Here is a 27,400-nt window from a genome sequence, read left to right on the forward strand (position 1 = left end):
CGTGTTGGTCCCAGCACTCGGCAGGTCAGGCCCCAAATGCTGATTCCCTTCTTTCAGCTGAGGATGAGCCTCAGAAAAGCTCTCTCTTCAGAGACCAGGACAGCTCAGAGACTGATTTAGCCTGCCCATGATTTGCCCTGATGGAGCAAATCTCAACTTCTTTGGACATTGCCAGCTTACACATCTCTCTGTCATGTGAAATACACAGTGCCCCCAAAAAGAAGATTAAATTTAATTTTGTGTGTGTGTGTGCAACTTCCACGGGTGGTTAACAAGATCAGATGAATTTAATTTTAGCTACAAAAATGGTGCCAGGGAGAACAATAGCTGGTCCCATGGCATCTAAAGAGATTAAAATAACTCTCTTGAAAAACTCAGAGTGCCCCATAAGGATGAACACTTTGCACAGATAGACGGGTCATAAGCTCATTGCATTTTTGAGTGTATTAGCCATCACGTGGTTGAGCTGGGATTCACAAGGAAGGAAACATGCCATGCTGAAGCATGTCAGTGTTGATCTTTATCACTGATTTGAATATCCATGGTTGCAAGTTTTGTAAAAGCTGGAAAGTTAAATATTTTCTGTAAGACAGCCCTTAGGTCTCCAACTGCTTCCTTTAAGCACCTGACAACAGCTGTGAAAAACAGTGTCTTAAAAGTCCTCCAAGCCTTCATAGTCAGTGGATTTCTGTAGGAGTTTGTCTGACCAAGGACTGAGAAAGGAAGTCGATTTACGAAGGAAAGCTGTCAGGCGAAAGATATCTATCATATATACTATGTAGATTAGGTAAACATATTGCTGCATAACTTTTTTTCTGTTCCCTTAGTGAGCTGGATTGCAAAATACTTCAGGCTCAGTAGTTTGATGTAGGGTGTCCAAATAAGTAGATTCATGCCATGCTCTTGGCTTGTGATGGGCTATGCCATACTTGGATATGAATGGATTCAGGATGGGATCTGGACAAGCAGTACTGTGATAAAAGGCAAGGAAAAGAAGCAGCATGAACCTTGAAGAGCACTACAGTGCGAATGCGGAAATGCTCTTCCTTAAAGATTAATTCCATAGTCTTTTGCCAGCTGTGAGGTGGTTCAGGAATGCTCAGAACAAAGCCAGGGGGATAATATACCCTTTTTTAAGTTACTAGAACCTTATTGAAATTTAAGCTCCTCGTAAGGGTTGCCTACAGTTGGCAAAGCTAACACGGCTCTGATTCTATATTTCCTATACTTTTAAGTTCCTGGCAAAGTCTAAAAATGGCTATTCTAGGAAATGCATTTCTTTTGGTGGTTGGCTTTGAGAAATGCATTGACTTCCTTTCAGCATTTATACAGAAGCAGGAGACTGCATACCGTAATTTAACTTTCTGCTCTGCTGCCTTTATCTCCTAAGTAAATAAAGCTGCTCACTATAGAGACTGTGACTACTTTGATTTTGAAATTTTGACAAAATGCTTCCTGTGGCAGTTTGTGTGTGAGATAAACTCCCAACATGACCATGATATCATGCCTTCGCAATGCTGAGTGGGTTCAGGCAGCAGCAGCCCCTCTCTGCTCATGTCCCTGCGCTGGGGCAGGCTCTGCCTGCCCTCTGCTGTCATCAAAACACCCCTGGGCATGGTGGCAGGGCACCTCTGGCACACTCCACACCACTGACACTGCAGAACATGCAGCTCTTTAACTTCCCTCAGCGGTATTAAAGCGCAAGTGGAAATAACGGGAATTAAAGAGGCTAGGCTTCAAGTCTGTTTCCATTTGGAAGGTGAAAATGAAAAGAGACAGAAAGAAAAGCATGAAGGAGGCAGCCCCGACACAAAGGGTGAGTTGACCCTAGGGAGGTTTTGCTCTATCTGCTTTAGCTGTTTAAAAAATTGGACTTGCATATCTGCAGCTGTCCCCAGATAACAAATCCAGTTTTATTCCAGTCTCTTAGGGTTTCTCTCAGGAAATTATCCATTAATAAAGAAACCATGGAGAACTTCCTTTAAAATGTATTCTGTATTCTGAAGCAGAGTATTCATAATGCCCTCCCGGAAATCACAGACTGCATTTGAATAAGATTTCCAGTGAATTAGGAGGAAGAAAACTTTTCTGGTTTATTTCTTGAGCTGTAGCAATTGCAGTATCACAGCAACTCATAATGCCCATTTGGAAATTCTGATGGGGTACACAGGACTCATACTCATTCCATTGATGGTGAGTAAATGTTGTTAAGGTCAGATTTTTAGAGGAATGTTGGTGTTTAAAGATGCAGATTAACACTCAGTCTGATCTACTGCAGAATGCAGGACTGCTAAATGCTAGCCAAGGCAACAGCAAGTGTTTTTGATGGGTCTAGATATCTTACTGATCTGATTTGTCAAAATATCAAAACAAACATCTGAATGAGCAAAGCAAGAACCTGGCAGTCTGAGTCACGTAGCTACAAGAAGAAGCACCCCAACACATTGGTCTTGTCCATTTGAAGAGTTTAATGTCTCACCTCTTTCTACTCCAGGTCTGAGTATGGTTCTGGGCTCTTGAATTCTTTGTGTTTTCTTTTTATTAAATGAGTTCCCTTACAATCCCTCAGATTTTCCTGTAATCATGGAATTTTAAAATCATAGAATCCACTGAGTTTGAAGAGATCCATTTGGATCATGGAGTTCAACTCCTGACCCTGTGCAGGACACCCAGGAGTCACAGGATGTACATAAGAACATTGTCCAAATGCTTCCAGAGCTCTGTCAGGCTGGTTCTGTGACCTCTTCTCTCGGAGCCTGTTCCAGTGCCCAGCCACCCTCTGGGTGAATAACCTTTTCCTGATGCCCAGCCTAAACTTCCCCTGACTCAGCTTCATCCTTCTTCATCTTCTCTCTTAGTTGCTTTCTCTCCCCTTCTTCAGTGAAACCCCTTCCTTTTTTTCTTCTGGTAGTGCAGTGTGCAGGCTGATCACTGGGACTTGGCTGTGCCACAGAGAAATACTGCCTGCCAAAAGCCTCCCTTGTCCTCCCTTCTGGTTAGTTTTGCTGCTTTAATAAGCTCGTTCATAAAACATTTGAGGTTGCACAGGTTTCCCTTGTTATTTTTAGACTTATCTTCCCCTTTCACCTATCTTTTATGGGACAGACGGCATTCTTTGCTTCTCCAATTCCTCTCTCCTTTGATCTCCCTACTGTAAAATGGGGCAGCTTAATTAAGTGAAATGTTTCACTTTATGGTTTTATTTTCCTCAGAAAGCCTCCTACACCTCCTGTTACTTACCAACCTGTTTTCCCCAACATGAATCACCTTCCAGCTTGTAACAGCCTTTTGCAATGCTGCAAACCTTGTCACCTTTCTTCATGGCAGAGGTCAGCAGAGAATTGCAAAGTGCCACCTGCAAAGTCAAGTTCATTCATCCAGCTGGTCTCAGCTCAGCTAGCCTCAGATTAATGCTCTATTTTCTCAGCTTTTTCTATCAAGAGCACAGGTGTGTTAAATGGGAAAGCAATACACAGTGCTTAAGAAAAATCACAAGAACAAATCTTGCACAAGCAATGGGATACAACCAATAAAAAAATAATAGGGGACTTAAAATTTCGGTTTGCTTTGTTTGTGCTTTTGTTGCAAGGGAAGAGTGAGTTTGATTCCATTTAAAATTGGCAAAAACTGTTTGTTTTTCTCCTACAAACCTGATTTGTTCCCCTCATCCCAGCCTCAGGCTCACTGAGTAGCTTCAAGGTTACTGTGGAAGTCTCCCCACTGAGTGTTCAGTCCTCCTGGCACTCATCTTGTAGAGAGCATTAAGGGTTTTTGTAGACCTTGTAGACAAATACAGAATGGGTTGTGCAGATCTGATCAGTCTACAGAAGCCACATGGTATTTAGTCCTCTCAAGAACCCAAGTTCCATCTTGAGTGCATTGGCTGTGTTGGAGGTCCCCATTTAACACAGAAGTGAGAGGATGAAGGTAGTTCTCTATTTTATCTGCTGTTTGCTTGATGAATCAGTGATAAGACAACTTATTTAGAGCCTGGAAGACATAACTTATTAGTTACTAGTTTTGGCTGCGAGGTAATTAACCTGTGAAAAGTAAAACACCTTCAACAGGAAGGAGTAAGGAGTTCCCAGGATAAGGGACACCTGCTCAAGGAAGGAAGCCCAGACTAAGATATCTAATTCCCTGATATGAGAGAGGTTTAAGAAATACTTCACTCATTCATGTTTCATACTGGATACTTCCAGTACTCACAAGAGTAACTTACTGGCATGGTTCTCAGTTGTCCTTCTGAAATCCATAAAAATCCCCAGCCTGGACATTATAAAAGCAAACAGATGCCTACTTCACTCAGTATAATCAATCTGCCCTACACTGTAGGCGCTTGAGTCACGCTGCTAAGTGGGTCTCAGGATACATGTGACAAGACACTTTTAAACTGGGATTTTCAGCACACTTGTAATAGAAACCCTTCTGAAGTTCCCAGGGAAAAATATTCTCTTTTTAGTTTGTCAGTAGACACCAGCGCTGCTAAACTACAGATGCATCATTAATGAAAAGGATATGTGTTCACATACCTTATAGCTAAATTCCCAAATAATTGCCACCATTTTAATAGGTGTTAGATCCAGCAGCTCTTACTAAGTTCACTAGATGGTGTGAAGCATTATCCAGTTGGGCAAATTGGAAGTTTATTTAGGAGACCAGCTTCTGGCATCAGCTTTTGAGAAACTTGGCCATGTTTCCCACATAATGTTAACACAGTCACACTGTATGTCTCAGCATTGTGTGAGATCCACGCATCCAGCACTCTGCTAAGCTGCAAATTTAATAAGACAAGTGAAAAAGGAGAAAATCTTACATATGTGTGGTGGTGTTAATTTCGTGTGTATTTGCTTTTATTTAAGCAAGATTAGCCTTGACTTACCGCTGTGTGACCACATTCAGATACAAATATCAGGTGAGGGAAGAGAAGGCATCTTTGTAGATCACATGGGATCAGCACTTAGTCCAGACTGATTACTGTCAAACTGAGCTCACACAGAAGGCATTTCAGTAAATTTAAGTAACTACTGATTTTTCAAAAGATTTGTGCCCACAGACTTTATACAGCAGTTGAATAGAGATGCCCTTAGTATTTCCAGCTCTGTTCCTGTTGGGTTTGGGGATTTTTGTTTGTTTGTTTTGAGTGCATGTCTTGTTTTGTTTTATCCTTCATTTCTGACACATATATTTTTATCAGTTTATCAAGTTATTATTTATGGCAGCAAAGGCCTAAGCAACCTCTGAAGAATAGATTATATGGTGAACAAGCTTCTTGCAAAATTCTTACCTAGTGGTAGGAACTTCACTGATATGATGTGATTAATTTTGTTTGATATCAGCTATCTAGAAGAAGAGCATCAAATCTGAGCTGCTTGTTTAGAATTCTGTATCAGAGAGAGAAAGATAGCCTTCTGTGAGAAGAGAAGCTGCTCTTCTGTGCAGTTCACATGCAGCCAAGATTAAAATCTAGATCAGGTGAGATGAATCCCACCATATAACAAAAGCTGAAGGTGCTGAGAGAGCACAGTGATAGTGTTATGAGAACTTTTACGAAGCCAGATTCTCTTGTAGTCCACATGAAACAACTCTGCCAACCTATTCCTGTGACATTTGATATAAAAGCCAGTATCTTATTGTCCCCAGTAGGAGATGTCACATATCTGAGACAGCATCTGGTGCTGATGATGTGAATAAATGAACTATGAACTGGGCAGAGAACTCGGTACCGCTGTCATGAGACCTGCAACAGGATGTGAACTCACATTTTCAGACATGAAAGGTTGTTTCACTCACCCACTTGACCATCCTACATCCTACTGATTGCTAGGGAAGGAAGCACAAGCCTACAGGAATTGTTCTGCAGTGATGGGTGGACACAGCTTTTAAAAAACTGCCTGAGAACTTTGCCAAAGGGTGGCTAAAATGACTTTCTGATTCCCCTGTTCCATCCATCACGCGACAGTGAGTGATGCCTCTGGAAATAACTCCCTTGGCCAAGCATAACAGTCGCACCTGCCCAGCTGTTCTTGGTGGTCATGCTGTCTTAGGATAGGGTCCAAAGCCCACTGAACTAATTGGAAAAGACCCTGTTGACTGAAGCAGATCTCTGGATCAAACCCTTAGTCCTTATTTTTATTGAATTAACGATGCAAGCTGGCAGAAGATTTCCCTGTATCATGCATGGTAGGGCTTGGGCCTTTGGGATTACTGTAGCAGCTCTATAGTTCCATATTGTCAGAAATTTTATCCCAGTGGTTTTTAGTAAGTGATGTCACTGCTCTCATCTTCCTCTGATGATAGCTTTTTGGCAAAAATCTAGGAGATCTTTAAGACTGAAGGGGCTACTCCCATTTTTCACATAGAAATGGGCTTCTGGAATTGAGTTGTTAATAGGTGAGCAGTCAGCACATTTCCAGTAGATGCAAATGGTCACTCTGAGTAATGAGAGCATGAACCACAGAAAAGGGACGTGTGGGGAAAATCAACCTGTAGTCCACCATGAGGGGGAAGAGAGTTACTGCGTGGTTGGGAAGTTGAAGAGGTGAATTTTTTTCTCATCCTTTATAGAATAAATTAATGCAAAACTCTGATTCAAAGAAAATTAAAGTTATCACATGTTTCTCTCTGTTTATTCCAAAAAGCTTTTTTTTCAACACCTGTAAAGGTAAACATAATTTTTGAATCCCAAAGTCTACTTTTTTCCCAAAGTCATGTTTCTTTGTGAAATTATTTTACTGATATTGTTCTCTTCAAAAGGCAAGCTGATTACAGCGCACTGCAAGGATGTAACCTTGTAAAGACTTTGTAAAAGCACAGCAGAAAACAGAATGTGGGAGATGGTACCCAGCAAGCCAGAGGGTGAAGTTCTTACAGGACTGCTGGCACAAAGCCCCTAGGGATAGCTCCCTGCAATATGTGTTTCCAGTGGAACTGGTTTTTTCAACAGGATTTTCCTTTTTTTCTTTCTTGCTTGTATTCAGCTGTATCTTCAAGGAATGTCTTTTGGGTGGTTATCACATGACAATGCAATCCTTTTTTTTCTTTTCCTTGTCTGTTCTTTCACAGCCATAAATGGAATTGTACAATGAAACAAAAATGACTGTGTGATGGAATTTATCTTAATTCAAATTGGCACAGGTTTACTGTCCATGGGGAAATTGTCAAAAGCTATTAGGTGATCCTGGGGCTTAAGATGTTTTTCAATAAACTATTTCAGATCCATTATGAAGATGGGCATGCAGAGACTTAACTCCCACAGTCTGAAACAACACTAAGCAAGTGAACACTTGCACAAAGTCTGTTAGCACTCTAGATAGCCATAAAATTCAATTCAAGCAAGGAATGGAAATAGGCTGCAGACTCTTAAATCACCGGGGCTACAGCTCTGTTAACTAAAACCAGAGGTCAGGTTCCAGTGCAGACCCCTAGTCAGTCTTTTGTTTAATGTTAAGATGGGCTTTGCTGTAGTTTAGGCATGCTCCAAGTGTCACCTTCCCCATGGCAGTGCTGTGGCAGTGTTTGGGGTCTAAGGTAGACCAGGAATTGACCCAAACAGACCTTTCAGATGTGGTCATAGGTGTGGATGTATAGCATCAGCTGGTCTGTGCTTTGCTGGCCTGTTTTGTTTCTGAATATACAGGTAGTCTCAGATACTTCTGTGAAGCTTTTTCCTCAGTCAGAAATTTGTGTTTCGTTGCCACTCTACCTTACATGGTGGAAGAAATCCTAACCACAAGTCTTTAACTGGCATCATAGATTCAACACGTATCAAACTGGGTGGCTGGGAATGTGAACTAAAGTCTTCTCTGTCAAAAATTGTTATGAAGGACTGTGGAGCAACTTCACCGCGAATCTTAACTTAGTCTTGAAAGAATACAGAGGTGTTAGCAGATCACATTTCTTTCTTCACAGGCTGTGTTAGAGCTCCACCTGGCAGTAAACACAGGGATTGCTTCATTAAACACAGTATTGAAAAAGAAGCAATAGATAGTTCATATGTGAAAGGTTGTCACCAGCTGGAATAATGTGTCCAGTTCATCTTATCCAGAATTTTAGTTCCCCAGTAACACATCTAGATGCCTCCAGATTCAAAACGGAAGTTTTCTCAGTCTTAGATTCGAGACTGATTGTAAAAGAAGGGACAGAAAAGATAGGCAAACAGTTGTGGAAAGAACGCAGAGATAGGTGATGAGAGATGAGGGGACACCAAAATGAACCACCTTGCACATATGCACTTGGCCTTACCCTGTAAGGCACAGAAGGGAAAAAGTCTGATGGAGGTTGAAGAGGTAGGTTTGTGGGTGGTTTTGAGGCAAGATGTGTTGGAACCAACTTTGTGTAAGCTAAAGAAATCAGTTTGTCCGTAGGGGTCTCTCAGAGGTGGGAGTGAACCCCAGCATGGAGAATTGTCTGAAGGAGCAGAAGAGGATGAGACTGTGCAGTTAAAAGCTAGAGAAAAGGATGCTGCAGCAGCTGAGCCATGAGCCTGGCCAAGAGTGTCAGCTCAGTGAATGAGTAAGGAAGTAAATTTTGAGAAATAATGAGCCACAGGGCTTGTCTGACATCTGGAGAATACACCTTTTTTTAAAGAAAAAAAAAATGTGATCTGTAGGAAGTACAGTTCACTGAAAATGAATTGATTTCAGGCCATATACAGGGAAAAGCTATGGCCTCTGATTTCAGACCAGAGGTAGAAATTCAGGCAGAAACTCGGGCAGCTTTGGAAAGAGGAACAGAAACACTAGAAGCAGGAAAACCTTGTGATGCTGCAGCTAAAGTACATGTGCTCCTCCTGCAGCAGCCACGGGAGGGCAGCCCAGGCTTGCTGTTGGCTGCCCCTGCTCTGGTACCTGCTCTGCTCCGAGCAGCCTGCAGCAAACTGAACTGTGCTACTAGCACAGCTAAAGTGAATCCTACAGATCATGGCAGGTCTTCTTTCTTCTCCTTGTTTCTGTAAAATACCAAACGTGGTGTTACGGCTGTGAGTTTGGCAGAGAACAAGGAGGTAAAATTCTCTGCACCCATACTCATACTCATCATGAGAATTTCTCTGGTTTTAGAGCAATTCTTTCAAAAAATGATGTATTGGTGACCATGTGCTGCTTTGGGATGAGAAGAACCACTGAAAAATATGATTATTACCAGCTTTGCAAATGTTACTTGTTATTGCGGAAAACTTGATTTCTACTTGAACTTCTTTCCTAAAATTCCTCTCATCTCCTTGTTCTCTGTCATTCAGTGTCCAAGCAAAACCTACGATCCGCTCATAAAGTCTACCAGGGACTTCCCTGACGAAGTCATCAGCTTCATCAGGCGGCACCCGCTGATGTACAAGTCGGTTTACCCGGTGACGGGAGCGCCGGTGTTCACGCGCATCAACGTGGACTATCGCCTCACGCAGATCGTGGTGGACCACGTCATGGCAGAGGACGGGCAGTATGATGTCATTTTCCTAGGAACAGGTATGGTGGAGAACTTCCAGTGTCACTCTGCACAAACCCCGTCCTTTTAGAGCACCTTTAGTCCAGTAGGTCCTGAATAAACCTGAATAAAACTCTAGATTAATATCTTTTTCCTCTGCATGTGGCTTCAGGAAGCACATAGGTGCTCCTGGTTCTGATCCAGGCCTCCATGCAAGTGCTTAAATTAAATTAATTTGTCAGTTCAGGATATTACTACTGCTGGGATTTAAATGCCTCCTGCTGCCTAGGTGATAAACCATTTAGGGGTCAGAGTACCTGAACTTTCCTACCCTCCAAGTACTGCCTGTCTTTACATTACATGGTAGTCTCATATCCTGCTGAAAGCACATCAATAAAACTATTAAAAGAAATTACCTTGATAGCTTCAAGGAGTATTTCCTATTATCAGTAGTGACATGGTGCTTCAGCATTTTATCTCATGTGATACTGAACAGTTCAAGATTTCAAACTGAGCCTTAGGCAACAGTTCCACTCAACTAATTTTGAAGATAAAAATTAGCAACATGATAGCTCCAAATGTGACAACCAGGATTGAACAGAGAGAGGTTAAGCTATTCTGACAGGGAATAAACTGCTTTGCTGTTTTTCTATGGATAATTATTTATCTGTTACATGTTTATAATAGATAAATGCCTTAAGGAAAAGGCCTAATTTTCCCATAGTAATTAAATCTAGAATCACTGGATGAATCACCCTACAGTGAGGTGTGCTAAGGAATGTGAATATACCTATTCATAACATTTCTGAAGTAATAATCTACCACATTACTCCACTGGGGTTTTTTGTTCTTATTCCATAATTCAACATTGTCTCACTCCATTCTGTGTAGGTCTTACAAAGCACTTTCCACTGGTGGATCTGAGTGCTTTAGCAAGGAGGTCATTGCCATTATCCCCATCTCAGAGAAAGTGAAACTGAGGTACATAAAGGTGGCAAGGTTTATCCAAGTGCAGTGGATGAGCTACTGCCATGAGCTGCAGGGAAATTAAAATTTCAGTTTGAATCCCACCCCAGTGCTATTGGATTGCCCAGCATTTTATCTGGCTTGTGACCAAATTTTGTCATATATGATATGTGTGGGTATTCTGAAGTAATTTGAGGAAAGGAGTGAATTGTCAGAGAGCATAATCTCTTGTAATGTGGGTTGTCTCAGCCTTGAAGAGTTTTCTACCTATGTTACCCCACTCAGGAGTCTAGAGACAGCCTCTGTCTCAGAACTTTTATGTCTTTCAGCAAAAGTGGTTTCACAACCCTTGTCTTCAAAAAACAGACAACGTCACAGACTCTATGTGATCCCAAATTAGTACAGTCAGAGAAAAAAACACTGTTTCATTAAAAAGAGACCATTGAAGTGCTGATTTCTCCCCTGCTGGCTGAGAAGGCTGGAGATGAGCTTTAGGTATGATGATGGAAAATCCTTGTTGCTTTCTGAGAGCAGTATGAATACAGTCAAAAAAGTAAAAGGAACTCATTCCCAAACTGTGTCATGCCTAGGATTTCAGAATGCTCACTGCAACTTACTTTCCTTGTGATAAGAGTGAGAAGAAATAATTTGAAATTCAGTGGTCTGAGAAGATGAGTTCACTTGTAAAAATGTACAAAATATTATTTTAGTGGCTGTAGAGGCTGCTTTCGGATGTTTGCTGTCCTCCTCCATTTTAAAGCTTTTTGTAGAAATAAAATTATATTGAGAGACCAGCAATCAAATACTCCGAGGTTAATGTTCCTACCTGGCATTAAGAGAAACACTTTAAGTGGTCAGGTTTAGAGGTGTCAAGGCCAGCAAGTACCATGCAGTCACTAGATGGCACTCCACAATATGCAGACATTTATTTTTCTGCAATGCCTTCTTTAAAAGTGAGTTTTCTTTCCTTTAAGTGCATGGTTTTGTTCTGTTTTATCCTCTAAATTCATTGTAAGGAAAGAAATTAACACAAAGATAAAATTTCAGTTATATAGAGAGACTGAATAGGGATATAACAAGTAACCCTGGAGATGTTGAGCAGCAGCAGGTCAGTTGCTTATTATGTTTGAATGTACACAGCCAACTTGTACATGTGCAGACTTTGGCAATTATGTCAAACAAACTCTGGAAAAAACCTCTAATTCATAAGGAAAACTGTAATAATTTGGCTTGATTGGTAATATGAACTTCAGTAGTTCGGGAAGAATGAAAATCTCTTTCTTTCCCGTATAATGTATTATTTTTCATTATTTCACTGCTATGTGTAGAGCTTAGGACTAAGCTGCACTGCATCATTCCCACATCCCAGCACCCAATCCACTTCCCTTGAGCAATTTCTGAGCTCTTTTTAAGGCCATTCAAGGTTCACTGATGTGTAATGGTCTGACATGAAGTGAGCAGCTATTTTTTTCACCAAGCAAGAATCCACGTTAAAATTGATGAATAGATTTAACTTTTTAAAAAATCCCTAAATAACTCCAAAGAAGTAATGAATAAATTAAGATTTTGATACTGAAAGAAGTCACTTAAAAAAAGTCCTTAAATGAAAAAATAAATTTAAAAAGTTTTTAAAATTGCTTAACTCATTGCATTAAAATGAAGCTTACTTCTGATTAAGGAGCTATACTGGAAACAAATGAATTCTATAAAAAAGAGGAAATCATTTTCTGCCAATTTAGTCCCCTGAGCCAGTTCTCTTTGGGGTCAGATGGGCCCCAGTTCTGGCTCAGGGAAATGTGCAGAAACTTGTAGCTGGCAGCATGGACGTGCTTGTCTGTGTTTGAGTGTTTGTGTAGCAGGAGAGCTGGACCATCCCTGCCAGGAGCAGCCTGTGACTGTGTTGGCTCAGCCATACAGTGAAACCATAAATGCACTGTATGGAGAGAGCTCTGCAGGCAGCCGTGGATGCAGTGGGGATAGGTGTTCTTGGAAAGCAGCATCCCTCATGGATTAGCTTTATCTACAGGGCAGGAAATGGAGTGGCCCATACATATTGAAACATACTTGTGGGTTTTACATGAGGCACGTTTGTTTCAGATGTGGGCACAGTCCTGAAGGTTGTCAGTATCACAAAGGAGAAGTGGACCAAGGAGGAGGTGGTCCTGGAAGAGCTGCAGATATTCAAGGTAAGCATTAATAGCCACAACATCAATTAAATATTATTCAGGGGACTTCGTGGCCTAAACTGGCTTTGTCTGTCTGGTTGTTTGTTTACTGGAACTCATTCAAGTTTCCAGAGGGACACTATGTAAATTTTTAAATGCCTTGGTATTTTTTGGGCAAGTCAATTGAAAAATGTCCAAAACCAAACAGACCGTGATTTTTCAAACCTGTAGAAAGTGTCATTTAGCCTGCTTTGTTCTAGTTTGAAATCTTACTGTGAGCCCACATTTTTTATTATTTATACATATTAAAATAGTAGTATTGTATTTTTAATGTAAAATTTTCTATGGCCCAATTGGCATTGACAGTATTCCAGGTACAACCATAATTTTTAAAAGACAAGCGCACAGAATTCCATGGGTGCAGAGAAATCCTTTAAAATAACAACACTGGGAATTGAAAACATAAGGAAAATAAAAAAGAAGTTAGTTTTGATTATAAGTGTGCCTTTATTTATTGGTGAAGGCTGACTCAGCATTTTTGACCATTTTGACTTGGTTATTCTGTAACTGGAACCCTGCTAACACCAACGACTTCTTCATAAATACAGCTTGTGAAAAGCCCAAGATTCTTTTTGTTGCACAGGCGCAATTTGTGATTAACTTTAGTGCTGGTAAAGGAGCTGACATCAACATTTACATCAGAAAAATGGAAACCTTTGTCTTCCCTACTGATTTTCTTTTCCATTTATTAGTTTCTTCTTAGTTCTTTGCGTTCTCACTTTGCTTTCTTCTCATGCTGTGCAGCTCTTCTTCAGTTTTCACTTTGCTTTTCCATCAAAGTGCATCTGCATCCACAGCATTTTGATTAATTTCACACATATCTTCTCTCCTATGCTCTGTCCAGCCCAAATTGTTGTTCATACTGAACAAATGAATTTGGGAGTTTTCCAAGTGTAAGCATAGGATCATTAACAATTATTTCAAAGAGTTCATTTCTTTACATGCCTTTTGATATGTCATGTGTATGATGAAACTTTGATTTAAGAAACTTTGATTTAAAGTATCTCTATGTCTTCTTCCCACTGTCTTGGACACCAATTATAAATATCACTCAGAAAATGCCAAGATTACTCAGTGGCCTGCCAAATAATGAGCAGTTCCAGTACGTGCACCAATTTGCTGCATTCTTAAAACATAACGTCAAGGGAAAATGTGCCATATCATATTTAAAACAAAAAGAGGTCATTTTTTTCTGCTCTGCAGACATTCCTTCACATTTTTATTGGTAATGTTTATAACTGCTACCTCTGTGTTTTTGAATCCAGAAAATTGAAGGGGGTAATGGCTGAAAAAATGTGCTTTATTTCCTCAAACTGCATTAATATTAAACAATAGGCTTAGATTAATCTTCTATTGGGTGATAGTTAATACCCTGAGCTTTGTGCTGCTCTTACATCAGTTACAGGCAAAAATTTCACTGTCTCTCATAGCCATGAATATATCCTGGTGCAGAGATCTGCCTATGTATCCCTTAAATGGCAGCTAAGCCTTTCAGATAGTGCTTAATATGAACTAAAGTTGATGCAAAGGCTCATTGCCAGGATGGGGTAGATAGCAAACTCTGAGAAGCTAATTCCCTCCTTCCAGCTGGGGAAATTTATGGGAGTTCTTTTTGGCAACATGAATTTCTTGATTTTCTGTTGTTTGGGATTTTTTTTGTTTAAACCATGCAAACGAACCTGCAATTTTATTTGCTTATTGTGTGTTAAGTTTTGCTCTCTTTTTCGCTAAGAGCAGGGAATTTGTAAACTGATACACTTTGCTGTTTTATTTTTCAGCATCCTTCATTTATCTCGACCATGGAGATTTCTCAGAAACAGGTAATCATAATCTTGTTTAACTACTGGAGGATATGGGGTACACTGAACACCTATTTTCAGGTGACGCCTGTTGCTTAGTTGCCAAGCTTTCCACGGATGTCTCTTAAAATGTAACTGGAAGGAAGGAGATATATGTTTGAAATTGTTTGCTTGCCTAATTCCTATTTGCTTACAAACAGTAATTTGTGTACCCAGGCTCGTAATTATTCAGGGAAACAAACCTTTAGTCATATGGTAGTGGGATTGTAAGTGAAGCCAATGCACATTCTTTTTCCAGCCTCCAGAAATACTTGTCTCTTTACAATCTAGTAATAAATTATTATTACTATTTTTGTTTTTATTTTTATTAGTAGTCAGGAGAGATCAGGGCCTCACTGTGCTAAAATTTGTATGCACACAACCAGTCCCCCTCCTCTAAAATTGCAGCCTGAATCTGGGTGGTCCAACCCTGGCAGCGCAGGGGCCGGTCCCAGCACAGTATCTCCTGATGGGAAAGAGTTTTATGGCAGCTCCAAGCTCTGGGATGGCTCCTTGCATGTTCAGGAGGCAGTGTGACACCAGAGCCACCCGTCCCTGACCCGCAGAAGTGGCCAGAGCAGCTCTGGCACAACACGGCTCACTCACACGGGAGGAGGTATTTTGCCTTTCAGGCACGCACAGCACAGCTGGGTCCCATCTCCCATGAAAAAGGTGGCAGGCCAGATGGAAGGGCTGCATGAGCCAGCTCCAGCTTGGACCACCCTTGGCTCCACAGACGATCCACTTGCACGCTGGGGAGAGGGGAGTAACATTATCCCTGTCCTACCTCAGGATCAGAAGCAGAACATGAAGTTTATTCACGCAAGGTCACCCCTAGTTCCCAGATTGTTAACATCATGACTATCCAGCCCTTGTTTTTAAATGTGTTATTAAGCCATTCTTTCCGTGGTTTGGTTCTGATCTTTTACTACAGCACACATCTGAAGGTGTGAGGGTGTTGAGTGCTGGTGTCTTTCCAGGACTGCAGTCCCCTTTCCTCTCTGCTGTATAGCTGGGATGGATGGGCACTGGCCAATTCACACTGAGCCCTGAGAAACATTTCACACTAAAGGAGGAATTTTCCCCTTGTTTTACAAAATGTGGGATAAGGTTAAAAGTCTGCAACTGTGGTACTGAAGAAGGGAACTTTTTACACTGGCTACTTGGAGAACACTTCTAATTAATTCGCTTTGCCTGATTTGCAGCAACAATTGTACATTGGTTCCAGGGATGGATTGGTTCAGCTCTCTCTGCACAGATGTCACACGTATGGGAAGGCTTGTGCAGACTGCTGCCTTGCCAGAGACCCATACTGTGCCTGGGATGGAAACTCTTGTTCCAGATATGCCCCCACTTCTAAAAGGTAAGAAAAAACCACAACGTGCTGTAAAAGATCTTGCTGCTTCCAAGAATTTTAGATGTTCCAATTCATAACTTGTTGCCTTTTTACTTAGCATATCATTTGCCTTAAAATGCCATCATACTCTGGCCATGTTTCACATTTCTGCTCGAAGAGCTGTGAAGACAACATAGCTTTGTTTAAGTGTGTGTGACAGTAACTTGGCCATGGCAGCTAGCATCATAAATCCATCACTTTCCTTTTTTATGCTGAATGCTTTAAGACACAAGATGCTCAGATGGAGGTCCAGGTTGTGGCTAACTCTACCCAAGAGGCAAGAGCCTCTCTTAAGCTTCTGACTTTTTCAGAGTAGTTAGAAAGCAGAGTTTAACATAGCATCCCAGAGTGGTCAATAATAAAATATATTTAATTCCCTGACCTAACCCAACAATTGTATTTGTGGTCTAGCCATGAGAGGGAGACAGAGATTTACGTACCATGATTTGACCACATTGGCAGCAGTCTTTCCACAGTGAAAGAAGCTTCATCTGAATTTTCTGTACCCACCAGCTAGGACAACACCTTGGGTCTGGATGGAGGGAGAGCACACAGCAGGGTCTAGCAGTGCAGTGCCTAAGCTGCTGGATGTGCCTCCTGAAGGTTTTGGCTGATTTAGCTGGAATCAGAGTCCTTCACAGCCTCTTTATTCTGCTTTGGACAAAGTCCTCCTGACAGTAATTCTTGCAGTGGGGTTGTAGTTAGAGCTCAGGCTCTGGAATGACACTTTCTACCTTAGGGGTCACAGGGCTGGGTCCTGAGCCATTGAAGTTAATGACTCATAAGTTATCATGTCATGGTGTCAAGAAACTTTATGTGTTCTCCCTCATAACCAAAGCAAACTAAATTCAGAGAAGCATAAAAGAAAGGAGAAAAGCAAGTGTTCAGGCTCACTGCAAAGTTAGTGACACATGAGGCTTGCTGAAGTCTGGGGTGGGCTGGGACACGGAGATCGATGGTCCATGCTTTTTAACAGATGTGCAGCTTGGAGGGAAGGCCAAAAGTCTGTGTCTCCAAAACAAAAGATGGGTGACTGGCCCTGGGAATCCTGCAGCAGATCAGTTACTTGAATGTTTTCCTTCTGTGCTGAAGGCTGTGCTTCCAGCATGTCTACAGCTTTTGCTCAGTGAACAGATCAGCCTTAGCAACCTGCTCTCCTTCTGAGGCCGTGCTCTGCACATGGGAGGTCCCACTGCTGCTGCTTGTGAGGAAAGAACCAGTTCTTTCCTGGGTCTCCAATTCTTCTACTGAAAAAATTGAAAAAAGTTTCCATTTTTTTCCCATAGCTCTTGTGAAATAAATCCAGTCATACACAGAGGAAGAGTTTGCTTTTTTTTTTAGTGCTCTTACACTGAAATGACAGTAAATCATGGTGAGTTCATGTGACAAACTCAGAGATTGTTAAGCAAGTTAGTAGATCATCTCAGACCATAGCCTTATGTTTTTTTCTGTCCATTAAGATGAAAGATAACCAGATTTGTCAATTGTTTTTTAACAAACTAAAATACATGCTATTCTCTCTACATTTTAATAATTGGTTTATTAGTCAGTATTATCTTGGGCTAATGCTGAGCTTAATTTTGAATATTACCTGTTGAACTTCAGATGTTTTTCATTCTGCAACATGAAATGTTTTTAGGTATTTGCAACACAGTCAACCCCACCATCAGACCTGTGCTCCTAAAGCAAGTTTAGACACTCTTTCTGTCACTGCTTTACACATTCTTTATTTTAGGCAGATAGTTTTCTGTTGCTTTTTCTCTTTTCCCTCCCAGTGGTTTTCCCAAATCACAGGCTCTTCCCTTGATGTCAGTCATACAAATCTCTCTAGGCCACATGCTGCTTTGAGGGTGAGACTGTTTCTAGTTAAGACTGTAATTGTCAGCAGTAGGATGGGAGCAATGCAAGTCCACATCTGCTGAGCTCCTCTGTATTTTGTTGTTGCATTCCAGCAATTATGTCTGAAGTGTTACAAGTTTGCATGCTCTTCCCATAGGCGAGCCAGAAGGCAGGATGTCAAGTATGGAGACCCAGTTGCACAGTGCTGGGATGTGGAAGACAGTGAGTATTTTTCACCTTTCTTGCTTTTTTGTCACTTAGGCAGCAGATTTTGCTGTGAGGGTCTCTGTCTCCAAAAACTTGCTAAGCTCAACAGAACAGTTGCCGTTGCCACACTTCATCTCCATTACCCCTCACACAGTTAAATTTTCAGAGCTGGAGCTGGTAAGAGACAGCCACCATGGGATGTCACCCTGGCATCCCTTATGGACAACCCTCCCCAGCACTCACACCAGGCAGGGAGATATGCCCCTGACACCAAAACATCACACATCCCTGAAGGCAGCTAATGGGGTGTGCATGATGTTCCATCCAGAAACAGGGCAGCAAATCCCACAGGAAGCTTGCAGGGTTGGGTGGGGAACATGCCATCTCTCCTCTGCCACTTGACACAGGCCCCAAGGCTGAGCTGCAGCTGCCAAACCAGCCCCTTCCCCTTCCCACAGCTACTTAAATACTCCTGTTATTAACAAGAACCTACCCCTTTCCCCCTGCCTGTTTCCCCCTCCCTTTCCCACACCCTCTTTTCAGATGCCAAAGGGTCTGGCTGCTCCTCTGGCATCTGCAGCCCTTCTCTCTCAGCGAGCACTGTCAGTGTGAAACCCTGCGGTTACACAGCAATGTCTGTGGCAGCATAAAATAAATGAATAGCATTCAAACCCAAGCGTGGCTTTGTCTGGGGTTCTTCTAGCTGCTTATTAAAGTGAACAAGCCAGACAAAACAGTATTGATTGTATCACCACGTTGAGCACTGGCTTTGGGACAAGCCACCCCTTCCCATTGATCTCCGGTTATTCCGTGCCGCTGCGGTGCTGAGTCCCTGCTGCAGACCTCAGTGGGAGGCAGTGCAGAAATCAGAGCTGCTTGCCATGGGATCAAAGCCTGAAGTCTGTTGCACAGTCTAGAGGGCTCTGACTGTGCATGTGTGCTTGCAGACATAGTTAAAAAGTTAGAGTAAGATCTCATTTCCATCAAAGTCAATGGCAAAACCCCTGTGTTCATCCCAAGGGCCAGAATTTCCTTGCTTGCTGCTTGCCACGACTCTCCAAACACTGATATCTGAGACTGTGAAAAGCTCAAGGTTATAGAAACCCTAGCAGAAAGGCTGACAGTGTCACATTTTCCTGGAAGGATAAAGAGATACTGGAAGAGTGCGCTTTGTTAGACAAATCTACAGTCTTGTAGCACAGCAATTGGTATGAATTCTTTGCCCTGACACAGTGCCACCAATAGCAATTTTATCCACCTGGGAGTGACTCCTGTGTGCCATAAACCCATGAAGATGACCTTTGCTACTCCAGGCTCTTGGCTTATTTAGGCCATTTGTGATAATCAGTAATATTATGGCCCCCAAACTTATTTAAATCCACTGCTCCACTGTGTGAGATTCTCTCCCAGAGACTTTGTTGGCTGAATGAAGTTGTTTGGCTCTACTGAAATCTTAGTGGCACAGGGAAATGATGCAGAGAGCTTGAATTTCTATACATCTCATACAGGTACTTGTCGTATTGAAAGCATGATCCAAAATTGTTTTAATTCTGATGTGGAGCTAACTTTTGATTCAGGAGACACCATTGTTTTCACCTTCATTTCTGTTATTCACAAGACATAAGAAACAGCTTTAGTCTCTTGCTAAGGTAGGTAAGACACAGATAAGACAGACTAGAAGGAAAAATGAAGATGCAGAGATCAGAAATTACTTGCTCAGATTTACAGAAGACCAAGAAAGGATTTCAGATCTTTTCATGGCTCCTTCAGTATTTGTTCTGAAACATACTACAGAGCATTTCAAGTTGGACCGAAGGGAGGCAAACTTCAGTTTACTTTAGCCCTGTGACTCCTTTGGGTGAACAAACCAGACCATACAATCTAACTTAACAGGTTTAGCTCAGGTTTAGTAGTTGCATTACTTAAAGGGAAAATACAGGTCAGCTTTTAAATTCCTCATAGGTGAAAGCCCCAAGTTTAAAATGGAGCAAGCTCATGATACAGATTTTATTGACCTCCTTAAAAACCAGTTGCACTGAAGGAAGGTTAGCAGCCGCCTCTAAATCCTCATAGTTATAGTTTAAGCTAAAAGTTAAGTTTCCTTTTGCGTTTTTATAATTCACTCACTCTTATAGCATCTGTTCTGAATCAGGCTGTTTTCCCATTGCTTTAAAAAGCAGGTCAGGGTTAATCTCCTGTACCATGTTTGCTTTCCAGGCATTAGTCATGAAACTGCTGATGAAAAGGTGATTTTTGGCATTGAATTTAATTCCACTTTTCTGGAATGTACTCCTAAGTCCCAGCAAGCCTCTATTAGGTGGTATGTTCAACGCTCTGGAGAAGAACATCGAGAAGAGGTAAGTTATAATCATCAAGGCAGGTTTCCTCCATAGGGAATTCAGCTGAGCATTGAGAGGCAGGAGTTACTGGGACTAGTGGATGTTTTACTTTCCCTGCCTCACCTTGGGTATCACATAGCATTCTGCTATCACCATTTGGGGCATGCAGTGGGGAAGAGAGAAGCCATTTGCACTGTATCATAAGCAGATTTTGATATTTATTTTGACTTACCTGGTTATCCTCTTTAATAAAAAGGGAGATAATATAGATCAGTGATAAAAAGTCAAAGCTGTTTTGTCCTATAATTAACACATCTGCTTCTGTAGGCAAAAGTATGTTCAAAACCCTGTGTTTCAGTGAAGTCTCAGCTCTATTTAGTGTCTGATTGCTTTCCCTTACCATGTTAAGCAGTGTAGCTAAGAACTGCATGTATGGTTTGCTGCTTCTCTCCATCTCTCCCAGAGGAGGAATGGTCTGTGGTTAAAAGGCTTTTTATTTGCTTTTTTTCTTGTTAGTGGAGTCTGAGATTTTTTGCTTAAATGGCATTTAGAGAATTCAGGTTAAGGATTGCTCCATGCATCTGGTGTAGAAAGCAGTGAGATTTGTCATGGCCCTTAATTCCTTTGGGATGCAACTTTGGGGTCCTCACTGATGGAGAAGCTCTGGAGAAGCCTCCAGATTGCTGCAAACCTTGTGCACAATTTCCTGATGATTCCTCTCTGAGCTAGTGACAAAGGGGCTCTCCAACATGACTAAAAGGTCAATGTGTACTGGGACTGGTTTGGACTGGGTTTGTGAGTGAGTTTCAAACCTCAGGAGTTTTCATAGCCTTTCTCTTACATGAGTGATTTTGTGTCTGAGGCCAAGTCCTGCTGTGAAGGCAACCATGGCAACAGGGAAGGAGAAGGGAAATGAGCTGCCCTTTCAAAGGATCTGGTCCCAGGTGCTAGATATGCCTTTCTGTTAGATGTTCATCCAAGACAAAAATTAGTTTAAATGACAGGAACTATCAAACATAAAACTGGTCAGAGATAATTCATCCTATGAGTGTTCCTGAGTGCAGAGGACGTGCTGGTCCTTTCCAAAGGCTGGGGAGATGCTGGCCAGTGCAGGTGTCTGTGAGGGAATCACCTCTGGGTGAGATGTGACTCATGGTAGTCACCCCAAAGTTGCATCCCCAGTTATGTCTTGGCCCAGAAAGCCAGAGTTAGGGAATACTTCTGATTTTCTACCACATAACATAACAACCTACAAGGCTGTATGTTGACTGTAACACTCCAGTACTTTTAGTTTATTCCCCTTCTTTTACGCATGTTTTGGATTGGCAAAACTTTTTTCCTCTGCTGGGGGGAAAAAATGTAATTAACTTTTAGACAGGTGCATTAACACCAAAAGAAAGATATTACTACTTTGAAATACTACCTGTAATTCCCATTATAGCTGTATGTGGAGAAAAATTGTCTTCTGATCAGATGGCCAAGCACTCTCTCAGACACAGGAGGTTGAAGAGCACAGCCAGCTATTATTGTATTGGCATTTAAAGACCTACACCTACAGTCATTCATTTTACTGAAATGGAGTTACCTTTACTCTCCTGTACAGGAGACTCTGTGCTCACCTTCCCTAAGGGAGCAGTTTGTAAATGCACTCACATATTTGGTCAGGGAAACAAGTAAAGTACTTTCTTAATTATTACTATGTATTTAAGACTAATTCTAAAGTAAATTTAAGCAGATAGTTAACAGGTTTCTGACTTGGAGGAGAGGGGGTGTTTTTTTCTTGTTGTTTTTCTTCCCTTTTGTGTGGTTTTCTTTCTTTTTTTTATGAATGAGAAGTCAAGTTTTTAGAAGACTCAGTCTTTTTAAAAGGAATGTGTTGCAACTATACCATGAACTAAAAACTTTGCATAAAGGAGCCAGTTTCCTGTGAAGAATGTAATATTTCTATATCATAAGAGATTACACTTTGAAGACTTAAAAGCCTCTTTTGAAGGGCTGCTTTTGAGTCTTTATCTGTGTCAATTTAAGGAAAAAGATATTATCAGTTGATTTTCTCATAAATCACAGGTTCAGCTAGGCCTCTGAAGGTCGTGGAACCAAGCTCAAGCTGTCTTTCTTGTTTGATCATAGAACAAACTGCAGGTCAAACCAACTTTTGAGCAAATTTACAGCATGCTAACATGTATGGCATAGCCTAAATAAAGGCTATACTCCTTCTTGATATACATTGTATTTCCAAGAGGTTTTTTGTGGCAGTGGCTCCTCCTATTTGTTCAGATCCAAATGCCCCTTTCCCAGGCCTGGTGATGTCCAGTACAGCAGGACTGCCCAGCAAGCCAAGGATGTGCACGTTGGGAGGGATTTAGGGAATGTGTGCACATGTGTGGTGGCATTAGGAGCCCCAGCAGGCACACAGAATTCATCTTTGCACATTAACAGCAATGTTTACTGGGCTTGCTCTGTGTAAACAGTCTGACATCTGTTTGCATGAGAAAAGTAAATCTTTCCTAAAAGGCTGGATTAACCTCTGAGGCAAATTTAGTAGAAAATTTGAAGGAGAAATGTGCACAGATTTTCTACAATATGAATGTTAAAAGTAGGCAAGGAGCTTCTTGCCACACTTTGTGCCTTAACCCACAGCAGTGCCTCTGTGTTCTGGTTTTGGTAAAACTCAGCTCTTGGGGTGGTTTTGGGGTTTTTTTGGTTGGGGTTTTGGGGGGTTTTTTGGTTGTTTGGTTTTTTCAGTCTGAAGATAATAGCCTGTAGAAATGCATATGCACACATTGATGATTAGAGGATCAAGTCACTTAAAGACAGTGTATAGATATTAGTTTTGTTTGAAGTTTGCCATAAAATTCTACTAATAACAATTTATAGTATTTTGACCCAGCTTAGTTTGAGGATCCTGAGAAATTGAACTCCTGAACAAAATCTATTTGCTTATATTGGTATACATCATTTTTAGAAGAAACAAAAAAAAAAGGAAACTTTTTATTTACTTTTTAAGATAACTATATTAATGTAGAAATTACAGGTTTTCAAATGCGGGAAGTTAAATTCCTAATTTCATTCATGGATCCCGAAATGATTGACCAGGTCTGTAGAGATGCTGAGCAATCATTCCTCTTATTTGATGGAATAAGGGTGAAATGGTTAAAATGTTAATCCCTCGATAATTTGCAGATGCAGAAACTGAGGTTTCCAGGTTTTCTAACTTGACTTACCAGTGAAAATGAGTTCACAAGTATAAAAACCTGATTGGAGACCTTCATAGAAAATCTAAAGAGCAGAGTAATTGACTTTCTTTTCAAAGTACTTCAATTTGACAAAAATACTATATGTGACAGAAACAGTGAGGTCATATTTAATGTATATCTTGATCTTTGCTCAACCAATGCATTACCATAACTTTTCCCATTACAATTATATTTTCTGCTTTCTCTGTCTCCCTTCCTGCAGCAGATTTCTCAAATAACACTGTGCATTCTTTTGGTGCATGTCTTAGCAGTATAACTTATTGTGATGACGATACCATGCTTTGGAAATGACTCCACGCACCTGGAACTTAGGTTACGGACTTTTAGTTCCAGGGCTGGAGCTGTAATGTCTTAGCAAGTCTTTAAACTTGGCTTTACAAAGAGATGGCTTTGCACTGTCCCAGACATGCACTGCAGCTTCCTGAGGGAAGGGAAAGGGCAAAATCCAGACTAGATGGGAAGCATTTGGCCCAGCAGGATGTCCCCGACATTTCACCCTTAAGGTCACAGTTCAGAATGTGACTTCCAGGCAGAGCAACCTGTGGGGAGGGACAGGATCTCCTGTGGTACAGAAGCTGTCACCAGGTCATTTTGCTGCCAGTGGGAGTACATTTCCCTGTAGTTTAGGGCTGTTTTAAGGTCAGGAGTCAAATATCTAGTGCTTTTGTGGTTAGTATTGCTCACGCAATTGATCATGTTTGTTCCTGTGCGTGCAGCGTTAGTCACTGGGATGACGGAGAGTGTTTCAGTGCCTGGAGTTCATAAAAAACTCTGGGGACGTCATCTGTTCTTAGTGTCTTAAACTGCTGGAGCTCTCTGAAGCTTTAAACAGATACTAGTTATTTCTCAAAAAAAGTCCTGTGTTATTTTATGTATATGATAAGTGTCAGGACCGCAAAAAGCAAATGCGTGGCTCCCTACAAAGGCATTCGTTTTGGTGCCTCGTTGCTCTAAAAAGCTTCAGCCCCTTTGCTTTAGGCTGCATTTCACCCTCAGTCCCCTATGGCTCCCAATCTACCAAGCTGCCACCTCGGCATCAGGGGACAGAGCAAACCATATGGTCTAAAGTGACAAAATAGGTGCAGATCACTTTTAACTTTCTTCTTTCTGCGCTGCTTATACCTGGTGGTGAAAATAAATCCACCAAAATGCCAGGGACATTCCAGTTTCTCCTTCAGCAGTTCTCAACCTTTCCACATTCCTGCCCCACAGCTCAGACTGTGTTTTCCTGATGGACCAAACTTAAAGACCATCTGATATTTTGGTAGATACAAGAGCTGGACCCACTTTTGGGCAGGACATTTTGCAGGGCACAACACTGACCTAGCCCCCCCAGCAGAGCAGGGGGATGTTGTTTCATTCGACATTTTAGGCATTTTTTTTTCAATTTATCCAAGAGATAAGTTTTAGTATCCTTTTGCATCTGGAGGTTTTTACATCGTGATGGCAACTTTGTAACAAATATCTGGTCTAGCAGAATCTTAAGAATAAAGGCCATGGATTCAGTGCCAGCGCTGAAATCCAAAAGTTGGGTGGGTGGCTGAGTAAGGCAGAGGACATGCAGCAAGGACTGAATTTCCAGTAGTACCTTCTGCCACGGGAGTGAATTCAGTGTTTGAATCTTTAGGTCAGTGAGAAAAAGAAAGTCAAGAATGTTGGGAAAGAAAAAAGAAAAGAGATGAATTCTGCAGCCTAAGGACTACTTATAGTTCTCATGCTTTCGTTCTTTTATTTTACTTTATAACTTCTTTTTCTTCTAATACCTTGAGTGTCTTAAGTAAGACTAATATTTTTGACAGTTTCATGGGGAAAGAAGTAACTCTGAACTGAGTGACATTTCTGATTTGATTTGGATATATTGGAGAAGTGATAGGAATGGAGGAATTTCAAGTTTAGACTCAGAGCAAGAAGTAAACTTCACCTTGAAACTAATAGGAATCATGCGTGTCCATAATGCCATTGTACCAGCAACATGTTCTTCATTTTTCCTGAGGCTGGTGGTGGTTGAATTAAAAAAAAAATGTTAAAAAAATTAACTGTACAGCTGTGTTGTAGCTAAATTGTTATTTTCCCATACAAGAGAAACAGTCATGTGTAACAATAATGTCAGAAAAACCCTAGAGTGATCTTTATTTCCAGTCAAATGATGAGGATGAAGAAGAGAACAATAGAAAAAACAAAGATGAATGTGAATTCTCTGCAAATGTTCCTCATTTTCTTTTCTCCTTCTCTCAATTTGTTCAGGGGTTGCAGCTACCCCATGATTAGTCTAGCTTTACCTCTAACATTTTTTCACATGTTGATTAATGAGAAAAGGCAGGCTTTGAAGCCACTTTCTTCTCCCAGACAGGTGCAGTGTTTTAACTGTGAAAGAGCTGACATGTGAATTATTTGTAAAGAGGGAGCTATCTAAACACATCATTAGCAAAGGACAAAAAGCATTGACCTAACCTGGTGCCACAGCACTTTCAAATCTTTGGTTGTTTTCCAACTTACTGATTGTTGAAAGATTTGCCATCATTATTGGCAATACTTTTTTTTTTCTTCATTGTTAAATTCAGGTTGTGAAAATCAAATGTTAGATTTGCATGGAGTTCTTTTCTCTTTGTCATACATTGCCAGAATCTATGGCATGTGCCATAATTCAGTTAATGTAAATTTTGGAAAACTTACGTGCTTATCATGAAGGATGAAAGTACAATTTGTTGATACAATCTCATCAAAAATCTGCTTCCACTTCACTAAGAAAAGAAAGTGATTGGTAATCAATTGCTTCATTTTTTGTGATTTTTAAGTTGTTTCCTGTGGAACAAAGCTGTCTTTCATGTTGAAGTTGTATTGTATGTTCAAATTTAAGGACATGTCAGCAAGCTTTTATGAATTTAAGCCTGTGTACTTCTGAATTGCTAAATCCTATTTAGAAATATTTTAGAAGAGTTAATGATTTTGACATGGTGGGGGGTGAAACAGTGAATCCACAATTGAACAAAACAAAATTTCTTTTATCTAAGTAATCTTTTCACTTTCCTCAGAATTTAATAAAATACATTTTACATCTATAGGTCAGGAACCAAAGACCACATTAAACATTCAAGTGAAAGGTTAAAGATCTACTACCAAGTAATGAAATGCCAGGTGTTTATGAAACTCCAGAGCCCTGTGGGGAGGAAAGCAGAGAGGAAAGACAGGAGGAGTTCTGAACCTATGGGTAAAACAACATAAACAGGATACCAAAAAGAGAAGTGAGGGGGGAAAGCAGTAATGAAGTGTTGCTCAATATGTGTGAAATCGGAGCCATAATTTTATCCTGCCAGAGGATAAGAAAGGAATGAAGAATGAAGGAACAGAGGAAGAGGTGACAGTCACCCTAAATCAATGTCCAAGGTTAACACAGGACACTGTGTAGGAGCACTGCTTCATTAAAAATAGGAGTAATGATGGGCTGGGATTAAGGGACATAACCAATTTAGACTTTACCTTTCTCCGCAGTATCCCAAGGCAGAGGGGGGGACAGCTCCATCAGTTAACACATTTATGACTAAAAAGTGATGGCTGTTACACAAATGGCAAATAGTTGTGAGTAGCAGGGTGCTGGACTTGGGGGTCCGGTGATCTTTTCAAGTCTAGATCTGCCATTATTCTGCCTTTCTTTCACTGAAAAGAGGCAAAGCCCTAGAGAGGGCACTTTGGACTGGCACCCAGCCAGCCCAAACAGCCAGCTGGAGCTCTTCCAAGAGTGGGAGGTGCACAGCTGTCAAGAGGCTCTAGACTACAATACTGGCAGAGCCACCGGCAGGCAGATGCTACTGCTGCGATTGCATCAAGCCCCAAGCTCAAAGACATCAGTCCTGTTTTCACTCAGGCAATGTGGGAACTTGGTCTTTGCACAGTGCCTTATGAAACCCAAATGTCT

At 41.1% G+C, this 27,400-nt stretch overlaps 1 protein-coding gene across 1 annotated transcript in view; it reads left to right on the forward strand.

The window, feature by feature from the left end:
- Window positions 1-27,400, forward strand: part of SEMA3D (semaphorin 3D) — a 77,179-nt gene that overhangs the window by 44,304 nt on the left and 5,475 nt on the right. Inside the window, exons 10-15 of the mRNA XM_041477719.1 lie at window positions 9,239-9,461; window positions 12,484-12,572; window positions 14,390-14,431; window positions 15,655-15,812; window positions 17,842-17,906; window positions 20,109-20,248. Of these exons, the coding sequence (XP_041333653.1) occupies window positions 9,239-9,461; window positions 12,484-12,572; window positions 14,390-14,431; window positions 15,655-15,812; window positions 17,842-17,906; window positions 20,109-20,248 (717 nt within the window). The remainder of the gene's footprint in view (window positions 1-9,238; window positions 9,462-12,483; window positions 12,573-14,389; window positions 14,432-15,654; window positions 15,813-17,841; window positions 17,907-20,108; window positions 20,249-27,400) is intronic.

The sequence above is a fragment of the Pyrgilauda ruficollis genome, unplaced genomic scaffold (assembly GCF_017590135.1).
Source record: "Pyrgilauda ruficollis isolate IOZ18807 unplaced genomic scaffold, ASM1759013v1 scaffold112, whole genome shotgun sequence".
NCBI lineage: Eukaryota > Metazoa > Chordata > Aves > Passeriformes > Passeridae > Pyrgilauda > Pyrgilauda ruficollis.